Source organism: Penicillium rubens (genome assembly GCF_028828025.1).
Source record: "Penicillium rubens strain IBT 27055 chromosome Unknown utg000004l_segment0_segment0, whole genome shotgun sequence".
NCBI classification, from domain to species: Eukaryota; Fungi; Ascomycota; class Eurotiomycetes; order Eurotiales; family Aspergillaceae; genus Penicillium; species Penicillium rubens.
The window spans coordinates 845,715-857,342 of NW_026890602.1; the positions used below are offsets into that span (position 1 = coordinate 845,715).

Sequence of the window (11,628 nt, forward strand, 5' to 3'; positions counted from 1 at the left end):
TGTTGAGGCGTATTGTTCCGATGTGATGCAATATCTTGCTCACTTTGGAATGAAGGAAATATCAAGGGCATCGTGAGGAATGTGGTAGAAGCTGGAATATGATCTCATATGAAATTAAGCACGGATCGAGCCTGACACCGCAGTATGTATGTTGTACTCCGTACGTTCGGGTCGAACTATACCGTGCCGCAAGGTGACTAAGTAGTCCGTAGGGCACGGCAAGATCTCCGAAGATCGAGCGAAACCTATCTAGGGTGTCATCATGGATAAGTCGGGTGTCGTCGAGCATGACTTCCAACTGTACAGCATTTGTTGGCTTGTGACGCGCTTCACCGTCTTTTGCGAAGCTCTTTGTTTTGGGCAATAATGACCGCGGATGTCTGGATATCGATATGGGCTACATACGCAATGTCGGCCCAAATCGAAAGGCCATCGAAAATCCTCGACGATCATAGTCGGACAGCTTACCGGCGGTGCAGACGCAAATGATGGGGCTGTGAGAACAATACCCCATGTAGGGCTCGCAGTCTACCTCACGGGATGCCAGGGACGAGTACCCGAGGGAGAATTTGAGGCAGACGTCAAAGCATCCTCTGCAGCAGATAATCAACAGAATGCAGCCAAGAGACACACCGCTTGATACCGGTTACTATCAGACCCTAGGTTGTTGATGCAGACAGGGTGACTTCATCTCTGTTTCCCCTCCTCCCATTCCAAATTGGCGAGAATCGGAAGAATAAGCTAGCAGGGGTTTTCTCTTCCCCCACCATACATGGATGATTCGGTTGGCTGCAGCGTAGAAAAATGGAAGCTCACTCACATGATCTTCGTCCCGATTTCAATCGCAATATGTATGAAACAAAAGAAAAGCAAGCTCTAATTTCCGGCCGTTGGGTCGCAATCCTTCTTCCGAACAGTCCGAATGGATATCAAGGTAGACACGACTGTCGCTGACGGAGCTGCGACAGTGCGTAGTCGCGTGATGCATGGCATGGGAAGATGACGGGCTTTGTTTCCTGAACGACAGTCACCGCTACATCCGTGTCAGAATACATCGGGCTCTCCCAATGTTGGGTTGCGACTCGCGTATCGGACGTCTCCACGATTGTCATTGTTCAAGCGATCCCGCATGCCATGTAGCCAATGGCCCCCTTCGATAGAAATGCATGCATTGCGATCGACGTATCTAGGTATTTCATGCATAGAAGGATTTGTCAAACACCCTGTCAGACCCAGGAGCTTGTATTAGCCCATTGTCAGCAGGGCACGGTCACCCTGCTGGCTAAGTGACTTGGTTTATTTCGAGGACCCGAACGCAACATCACCATCTGGCATATTGTATGACTGGTGCAAAAAGGTCAAGGGGAATTGCAGGTTGCAGGAGCCCCAGTCGTGTTTCCAATGTCTCGCTCACACCGTTTCTTGACTTTCCTCCTTTGGCATATCCTCGTTACCAGGTGCACCCCTGAGAGGCTCAAGCCGCTAACCCATACTTGAACTATGACGTTTTATTTATTTTTATGTTTTTCCTTTTCTCTTTAGGTGGCTTCTCACCGGCTTTTTATGCACTCCCTCGCGTGGCCCTAGATAATTTTTCTGTCGTACTGCAAGAATCAAATTAGTCGCTTTTTCTCCCACGGAGTATCAAGTACTCCGTATATAGAAAGTATATGTTGACATTGTGTTGCATACAAATAATAGTCCCACTTATTCCCAGCCCCTTGGGTCTTATGCAGTCCCTTCTTGTTGGGTCGGTACTTTACCGACTTTTAGGTAGATTCCATTTGCATGAAGATCGAAAGCCAAAAAGTTATCTACAGAGTACAGAACACTGCGCACGGAGTACACTGTACAGAGAACAAGAATGCATGGAGTAGTTCGAGCGGGATTACGGCTCGGGTATCCGCTCAAACTTCGCCACAATGGCTGATATCCTCTTGGTTCGTTATAAGGGGGTGGGAAAGGGGCGGCATTGTTTTCCCCTGTCGCCGATCGACGCCTAACGGCCAATAGATGGGGCTCGGGAGTGTCGGTGAATTTCTGACAAGCTCAGCTGATTCAAATGTTCTCCGGAGTCTTCTCGAAGGTCTCAAAAATCATAAATCCACAATACAGAAGTATATTTTACCTGGTACGGTGTGTATTCCACAGGACGATCATCGGATGGAGAGTTTCAATAGCTTTTCTTTTTCTATACTGGGTCAACTCCATTGGCTCCATCTGTAACGTACCGGGATGGTGGGATTAAATCGAGACACTTCGAATTTTGAGTTCTGGGGACTCCAAAACGGCTTTTTTTTTTTGACATTCAACAATGAGACAATAGACGGGACGGCGCTTAATATTGGCTAGAGTTTCCTTTTAAGATGGTACATTCGTACTCCGTACTCCGTACACCGCATCTTACTCAGAGTTATATATCCTAAACATGGTTTACCTACGATTTCACCCAATCAGCTGGTTCCCAACTTATTAGAAAGTACTCCGTACAATCCTCCTGATCATCCCGACCATCTGGGAAGAGTGGGTAATCTGTTAGCCTTCCCATTCCGTTGAGTGGAGAGTATGACGATATGATGTTTGGTCTGAGTTTCGGAGTACGGAACAGACATGGAGACAGAAAAGGAGAAAAATATTAAAAAAAAATTAAAATTAAAATTAAGAGGATTTAATTAGCTCCTCGATCTGACTATTTTTTCAGTCTACATCAACGGGAGGACGGAGTAGGTTCATACTAGTATATCTCGGGGAGGCGCAGAGGTACCGCGGAGCTATAAGGCGAGATCTATCATCTCACTAATTTACACTAAAACCATAGCTCTGGGAACAAGAAAAAAAGTCGATCTTCCTTACCTTATACGGGTGAAGTATCCCTTAGCGCCCCCTCCTATGGAACTAAAAGGCCTAATGCCGTTCCCCGGGGGCCCGGTGGTCAGGACCGTGGGTCTCGAGGAATCACTTTGGTATGTATCAGAAGTCTTTTTTACCCTTTTTTCTTGTTGGATCTGGGGGATGGATCTGTCGAATCAAAGATGGTACCTAAACTTACTTTTTTAATTAAGTATGTATTGTGTTTCTGTGTGTTACAATCCAAAATCTGATCTGATCAATCCCTATTAGTCCTATTAGTCCTGTTCATCCTATAAATCCTATAAACCCTATAAATCCCTATCAGAACATGTTTCCTTTTTTTTTTTCCTATACTAGAGTCTCTTAATCCCGGACAATATATTAGTATAGACAAGAATATCCAAATCAAATAAGTCAATACATCAACAATATCAAAAATATCCAAAAAGAAAAAGGAAAGAGAATGACGATGTACCGATTTCTTCCCATTGGTTCCACCCCCTTTCCTTACCTCCCGGGGGATTCTTCCGCTTCCCCCTACTCTTCTTAAATGGAAATGTCAGGTTTCTACAGATCCACATACAATAAAGGGTTTTTATTTTATTTTATTTTTTTATTAAATTGAAATTGAAATTGGAAATGAAATTCAAAAAAGAAAAATAATTACAATAATAAAGAAAATCCCGACCCACTTCGTTCGTCTTTATCCTGAATGTTTGCCAACTGCATGTACAGCTGTAACCGAAATGTCTAGTTGTGATGCTGAACGGTTGACGTTTTAGTTCTTTGGCGCCTGATCATTTCTATAATTTCGAGATTTTCGATATTTTCTATAATTTCTATAGACCTATCCACTGTCAAACTACTTATTATAACATCTTCCCCTTTCCCTCATTTTTCCTTTTGCTCTTCAATCTACTCTTGACATCTTCCCTCTTGGCTTTTATAGATCCTTTCCTTCTTGAGTACCGAACCCCATTACCTCTCTATAAACTCTCCGGAATCCCTTGCAGTTGTCTCATACGCAATCTTCCACCCTACCTTATCGGATCTTGATAGAATTTCAAACCGCAGGGGGAGCAATGCTGAAGCCCTAAAATCAAGAGACCTGCTCCTTGCTCCAATTACCCATTACATTCTCTCCCTTTTACTCTGGGGAAATTAAGGGAGACAAAAGCACCATTTATCCGGTACTTTGTTCCTACTCTATTTTTTTTTCTGAGCTATACAATCTAAAAGGGAAGCGGGGAGTCTTGAAGCCTCTCTGTGAAATCCCCTTGTGTCTGCTTCCAGCTCTTCGACCTTCCAATTCTCTCCAACTTCACAATGTTCCAACGTCTAGCCTGTTCACTGGGCCGACGCTCCCGCAATGGCTCTAGTGATGACTTCTCTACATTCCCAATTCGGCAATTATTTGTGTTAGGTAAGTGTGGTACTTTTGTTCTGCGAACTATGAGAAACAAAAGATATGGCAGCCGCAAAATGCGCCGCAAACCGCATCTATACAGTGATCTTGATTGCTGACGAAAGTGATGCAGCACTTGTCCGAATCTGTGAACCAATTGCTTTCATGTCAATTTTCCCATACGTGTATCACATGGTCGAATCCTTCCATGTGACGGATAACGACCGCCAAATCGCCCTGTACGCCGGCATGATCACCTCCTCATTCACCTTTGCTGAGTTTTCTGCGGGCATGTTCTGGGGCCGCATGAGTGATCGGATTGGTCGTAAGCCAGTCCTGATCATGGGCCTCGTGGGCACGGCCATCAGCATGGTGGCATTCGGATTTGCGCCCAACCTGGCCACGGCGATGATTGCGCGCGCACTGGGCGGCATGTTGAACGGGAATATCGGGGTTCTCCAAACGACGGTTGCGGAGATCGTGACGAAGAAAGAGCATCAGCCACGAGCTTATTCGATCATGCCTTTCGTGTGGTGTTTGGGATCGATCATTGGACCGGCTATGGGCGGCGCTTTGGCCCAGCCCTGCGAGAACTACCCGGCCCTCTTCGCACGCAGCTCGCTGTGGGATAAATTCCCGTTCCTGCTGCCTAACCTCGTCTGCATCACTGTGCTGGTTTGCGGGATCGTGGTCGGTTTCCTGTTTTTGGAGGAGACGCACCCGGAGAAGAAGCACCGTCGTGACCCCGGTCTCGAACTCGGCCACTGGTTGGTCAACCGGTGCTGGGGCTCGCGCGTGCAGCTTCCCGATCATTCCGACGTGGACGTCAAGGAGAAGTACTTTGATGCACCGCCTGGATACGAAACTGCCGAATCATCGCCGTGCCTGCGTCCCGTCGATGACGGCGTCTCTGCTGATTGTGACTTGGAGGGGCAGAAGAGCCCCGCGCCCAAGGCCTTTACCCGACAAGTCATACTGGCTATCGTTGCTTACGGTATTCTTGCATAGTGAGTTGGCTCCTCTCTCCCCGCTTTTCAACGCCACACCCTTCTGCCCGATACGTTTAAACCATTTACTGACGTGCATTGCCCTATTCCAGCCACAGTGTTTCCTTTGATCAGCTGATGCCGGTTTTGCTGAGTACACCAAGATCCGATGATGACATAGTGCTACCCCTCAAGTTTACCGGAGGCTTGGGAATGGCCACGAAGACCATCGGGTTTATGCTCGCTGTACAAGGCGTGTACTCGATGATCGCCCAACTGTGGCTGTTCCCATTTGTCGTGAAGCACTTTGGTACTCTGCGCACCTTCCGCTTTGTTTTGCTTGTATGGCCCCCTCTCTACTTGGCCGTGCCCTACCTTGTCCTTCTTCCGGCCAAGCTCCAAACATTGGCCGTCTATGTGTCTTTGATCAGCAAGATTACATTCCATGTCATCGCTTTCCCAGCCACTGCCATTCTCTTGGCCAATGCCGCCCCGTCTTCCAAAGTGCTGGGCTCTATCAACGGTGTTGCCGCCTCAACTGCTAGTCTCAGTAGGGCCTTTGGTCCGACTATCACCGGTCTTCTCCACTCCAAAGGTCTCGGTAGTGGATACTCCGTGCTGGCCTGGTGGGCCTGTGGTATTGTCTGCCTGATCGGCGCCATCCAAAGTTTCTGGATGGAAGAATCCCCGGAGCCTGAGCGCTTCAAGACTCGTCAGCCTGAGGTCAATGAGTCCGAGATGAAGCGAGAAGCCCTCTCGGACTTTGGCAATCAGGACCAGGACTCTGACTCTGGCGAGTTGCCGGAGGAAGAGCAGCGGTTGCTTTCATTGCGCTCTAGTGTCGACCATGACTTCGACATTTCGCAACTCAACTTGAACGCTGTCGACGACTTCCCCAAGCCCCAAGCCGATGTCAACCACGATACCAATGTCTAAAACTGTGAAAGTTGCCTGTTTTGCAACATCACCTTTTCCCTTCTCTCCGTCCTTCTGGAAAGGCATATTCATTTCAGCGCTGAGGCGCATCGCGGATTTCTTCCTTTCTTTTTCTTTTCTACTTTTTTTTTCCGTTTCCTTTTCCCCTTTTCATTTTTTCCCGTCGTCATGATACCTCATTTTGCTATTTCATTCTCATGGCTTTTTGAGACCGGGAAACGGCGCAATTATAGATGGTTGCATTGCATGTGCAGAAGCATAAAATTTGGGTCTCTTCTTTTTTGTCTTGGAGCATCAACAGGTTATCTTATGACTATACTCATGTGCATCTGGGAGGTTAATTGTCTTTTTGTTCTCGCTTTGGATCCGGGTTCTCTCGAAGATCGTTTGTCGGTTAGAGTATCTTGCTACAAACTCGCTCAATATTAACGGCCGTCATCTTCTCGTCTTCTCTATAAACGTTGGTCATCTCCTAGTCTTGTAGTCTGATATTTCCGTGGCCTACTCTCCTGGTCCCCTAGTCTGTTTCACTACAGGGCCAAGCACATAGTGTTTCCCGACGGTGTTCGGTTAATTAAGCAATTAATCCCTCGCATTAGCAGGGTTATAGGACCAGCCGCATGTTCCATAAATTCCCTCTTGCCGCTCACCCTGTTCTATACGCATCCCCATACATCCCGTGTCTTAGGTATGTCGTACGTCTGACAGCGGGGAGTGGGGGAGGTCCACCAAATCCCCCAAATGAAGCTATATGAGATTCAAACTCCAAAATCCAGGCAAAAGTCCCGTTGAAGTCCCACAAGAGCCCCGTCAAAATCCCATCTAGGTCTCATTATAGCTCGGCATGTCAAAATCTGGGGAACCCGAGATCCTCTTCCCGAGGGCAACTCAATTTCCCAACTCCACCACGCTCGTGCGCTACATGGTTCCTTCTCTTCCACATATTCTCTCAGGTTTCGTCTCTGGGCTGTGTTGAAATTATTTCCCGGAGAATAGACTAAGGGGTTTACAACCTGCTCCCAGATTCCGCGTTGTGGGCCACTCCCTCTGTGATTTTTGCCCCGATTGGCACGATCCACTGGATCACGACAATCTTCAATTGCCGAAGAAAGCACTATCACAGACGAACATCAAAGGTACTTCGCGGTCTTATCATGTTGATGTGGCCTGGGGGAGATAAACCGCACTTCCCGACCGCAGTCCCCGCAAAACTCCACCAAGAGATGATCGCGACTCTGCGGCTCTCGTCTTTTGGTTCTCACAATGCCTAATATCCCCTCGCCGCCATCGCCAGTCTCTTCAGGCAAGAAGAGACCACATCCCTCGGACACTCCGCCAACGCAAACCGACCCCGCGACCAATACCGCGCCCAAACCCTCCGCCCGGACGGCCGAGCCCTCCATCTCGCCCGCCCATTCAACCGCCGCCCCCGCCTCGTCCGCTTCCTCGTTCCGGAATGTCTCCGCCTGTAATCGTTGTCGACTGCGCAAGAACCGCTGCGACCAGCGCCTCCCGCGCTGCCAGTCCTGTGAGAAGGCCGGCGTGCGCTGCGTCGGATACGACCCTATCACAAAGCGGGAGATCCCGCGCAGCTATGTCTATTTCCTGGAGTCGCGCGTAGCACATCTTGAGAAACAATTAGCGGATAACAATATTGAGTTTAAGAAGGTCGTCGCTTTCGACGAGGAGGAGGCTATCAAGGTCGAGGCTGATGGCGACGCCTCGCAAGCTCGTTCTGGTCCTGACGCTCAGGCCCGGGAGGGGTCAGCAGAGAAAGCACGGTTGAAGAACACATCGAAAGAAGAAGTTGATCGACTAGAGCACAGAGGAGAGGGGGATAATCGCGGTGCGGACGATGACCCGTCTACCGAGGATAATTGGCGTCTACAGAATCTGGTTTCGAATATCGGCATGGTCTCTGTACAGGGTACTTCCGACCCGCGATATCTGGGGTCGACATCGGGCATTTCGTTTGCCCGTGTTGTCTTCGCTGCGGTGAGGAGCTCACTCCCCGGTAATATGCCGGAGCGTGCAGCGATTCGAACGAGCGATCGATTGCCTCAGAGTGCTGCTGGCACTGCTGGGGGAGGGGTAGTATGCGCGATTCCTTCTTCGGGTTGCAGACAAGACCGATGATGAAATGCGCGACTTTCCCTGACCAGGAGCTAGCTGAACGACTGGTTGATCTTTACTTTGAACACGCGAATCCTCAGATGCCGATTCTCCACCGGGGAGATTTCATGGAGCTGCTGGATAAGACATATTTGTTGGAAGAGAAGAAACGTTCTCCGCGTGCGCTTTATGTGCTGAATATCGTGTTTGCTATCGGTGCTGGAATCATCTTTGAGGATAAACCTCAAAGCTCGGATGATGAAAATCGCAGCAGTCGTGGCCGGTCCTCGTCTGGGACGAAGAGACCGAGACTATCGAGTCATCAGTACCAGCCGGAGGAGTACCATGCCTCGGCAATCGTCCATTTGGAATCGTTCCTCGGTTCGTCCTCCAGCGAGGGCTTTGGTGGATTGGAAGAGCTGCAGGCAGTGCTCCTTCTAGCCAGCTTTGCCCTATTGCGACCCGTCGCACCGGGTCTCTGGTATATCGTCGGTGTAGCCACGCGCTTAGCCGTCGACCTTGGGCTGCATTACGAGGATGGAGCGGGCATTGACTCTGCTACGAAAGACGGCAACCAAGCACAGTCACGGATCGATGCTCGTGAACGTGGACGACGCGAATGGGTGCGCGATATCCGTCGCCGGTTGTGGTGGTGCGTCTACAGCTTTGACCGTCTGGTAGCTACGTGTGTTGGACGGCCATTTGGCATCAGTGATCAGGCCATCAGCACAGAGTTCCCGTCTATGATGGACGACAAATACATCACCAAGTCCGGTCTTTTGACACCACCGGACGGGGCCCCTACATATAAGCATGTCGCATTCCACTATTTCAAACTACGCCTTCTTCAATCCGAGATCCACGATGTCCTCCAATACCAACAGACGCGCGCTGTGCGGAAGAGAGGCCCTGGTGCATCTATTCTTCCGCACGCTGAGCTTTCCTCTCCTTTCCTTCAGGGCTTTGACTCGTTCCGCTCGTGGCGCTATGATGTACATCGTCGGTTGGTCGAGTGGCAAGAGACTGCCCCTATACGGCCGGAAACAGGCGTGAAATTCCCCATTGAGCTGCTTGAGTTGAATTACTGGCAAGCTATCATTTTGCTGTACCAGCAGAGCTTGACGGTTCCTGCTGAATTGGCGGGAGAGCTTACTCCTGCAGATGACGTTTCTAGTCCGTCCTTTTCTAATCCCGATGAAGGTGACGAGGAGGATCATGTCTATCTCAATGTTGCCGAGGCTGGTCAGAAGGTCATTCGTATCTATCGCCAATTGCATAGAGTACGCTTGGTGAATTATACCTATCTTGCTACGCATCACATTTTCATGGCTGGTATGCAGTTGTTCCTTTGCGCTCTTCTCGCTTTGTTACTCACACTTTTTATAGGAATCTCCTTCTTATATGCCATTTGGCATTCGCCTTTGGTTCGAAGCCGCCTAGTAGGTACCACCAGCCCTGGAATTTAGGCGCCGGCTTATTCTAACGTTCCATTCTATTAGACCCTCGATGAAGTCGACTTCACCGTTCTCGCCGCAACTTCTGTTCTGGGTGACCTGATGCACAAATGTCCACCTGCGGAAGCATGTCGGGACGCGTTCGAGCGCATGAGCAAAGCAACCGTCCAGATGTGCCTTTCAACAACCGGTTTCGGATCACAGGTAGACATGAGCCGTATCTACGCCACATCAAACACCGGCAGCTCACTCCACCCCGGCCGGCCGCGACAGTCTATGGACCAACGACACCCCGCAGGCCAAGGGCATTCCCGGCGAGCGACACAAGCACGCGCATCCCGTCCCATCCCCAAGTTCGACATGAACTTGGCTGATCTCTTCAACGATAATACCCCCTTAGCCGACCACTCTCGACCAGAAAACAGACCCGGAGGGCCTTCCTACGCCCAACCAGAAACGATGGCCCCCAACTTCCCAGCAGACCAGTCTTCCCGGTCTTATGGACAACGCAATCCATCGATGGATTACTATCTCAAGTACGAGAATCCAAACTCCCCACAACCGAACCCGCAATTTTATTACTCGAACTCGCCGCAACACAGTGGCTCCCCCGGTAGCAACGCTCAAACTCATGGTTTGCCGTCTGCCGACACAGAGGCTCCGCAAGGCATGAGCCTTGATTTCTTGGATTTTGGCTCGGGCGATGCTGAAGGCCAGGGTAATATGGAAGGCGAAGCCAATCCTGATTACAATATGCTGGGTGTGCCATCATTGGGTCACAACCTGGGCCAAAATGTTGGAATAGATCTTGGCTTTGGTATGGCTATGGACTTCCAGCATGACTGGAGTGAGAATCCTAATTACGATCTTTTGGAGGGCTATTTCTTTGGTGGCTCTGGGGCTGGCGCACCTGGAGGGGATGTCTAAGATGTCTAGTGTTGTTTCTCCTGGTTTATTTCTTTTTGTTCGTCTTCTTTTACATTCCTTTCATTCCCCTACCCTGCCTCTTTCTTTCCATTTCCTATAGGCCTGGGCTTAGCAAGGGTTGTATCATTCGGCGCGATTATTCTTTTTCCCCCTAGTTTTGGTTACCATCTATACATGTATACCCAGATATAAGACCTGCAAGGAAAGGAAATAATTAATTCCAGGGTTAACAATATCAAGAATCGTACTCTGTATAGTATGTTGTATGTTGTAGTTGCCTTGCATTGATATGTTTGGCCTCGGGCAGCAACGTCAAAACAAACACTCCCGCCTTTTATTTTTTTTTCCTCAACCCAACACCCGTGGACAATTCCTGAAATGTTCTCCATTCATTGATGACACTCACCGCACAAAAGAACCCTGCAGCCCTGTTGGCTGCTTCACTCCGATCTGCGCTTGGACCCAACTGCCTGATCTCGACATCAGGTGCCCACTCCGATCTCCGATTTTCTATTCAAGTCACTTCTGCCTCCCTACACCCCGCTTCACTCTCCTGGTCTCACTGAAGACCATCTCCAATCGCAAACCCTCAGACAGATTCCCGAACTGTCTCTCCCAAGCAGAGCTCTCACTAGCGCTTTTTGAGTGGACCCTGCGGCCAACCGAGACCGCGGAGCATACAAGGAGGCTCTGCCCTTTCTTTTCTTTCCCACTGAAGTGAACCCAGTCTCGCAACATTTAGCGGGTGGGGCTTTAATTTTGCTAGGATCGCAGGACATAGCATTTTTGTTCTGCGTGCCTGGTCTTGTTCAAAAGGCCCTGCCTTCGTGCAACGTGCTTTTCACCTTACTCTTGGGCTGATCTTCTATGACTGGACATGCGTGGGACCGCCGATTATTTACTTGAACATCGATTATGCAATTCGAACTTATCATCACTGTATAAGTTCGCCGGAAAC

At 49.4% G+C, this 11,628-nt stretch overlaps 2 protein-coding genes across 2 annotated transcripts; both read left to right on the top strand.

Moving 5' to 3' along the window:
* Positions 1-4,176: 4,176 nt before the first annotated feature.
* Positions 4,177-6,177, top strand: N7525_010278 (MFS transporter; the record flags this gene model as incomplete). Its single annotated transcript, XM_061215043.1, has 3 exons — positions 4,177-4,273; positions 4,359-5,262; positions 5,355-6,177. 3 exons carry the CDS (start codon positions 4,177-4,179, stop codon positions 6,175-6,177), a joined length of 1,824 nt encoding a protein of 607 aa, XP_061067555.1.
* A 1,263-nt stretch (positions 6,178-7,440) lies between these two features.
* On the top strand, positions 7,441-10,670 carry N7525_010279 (Zn(II)2Cys6 transcription factor; the record flags this gene model as incomplete). The annotated part of the gene is made up of 4 exons (XM_061215044.1): positions 7,441-8,271; positions 8,340-9,621; positions 9,676-9,728; positions 9,789-10,670. The coding sequence occupies 4 exons, from the start codon at positions 7,441-7,443 to the stop codon at positions 10,668-10,670; spliced, it is 3,048 nt and encodes a 1,015-aa protein (XP_061067556.1).
* Between the last annotated feature and the right edge of the window lie 958 nt (positions 10,671-11,628).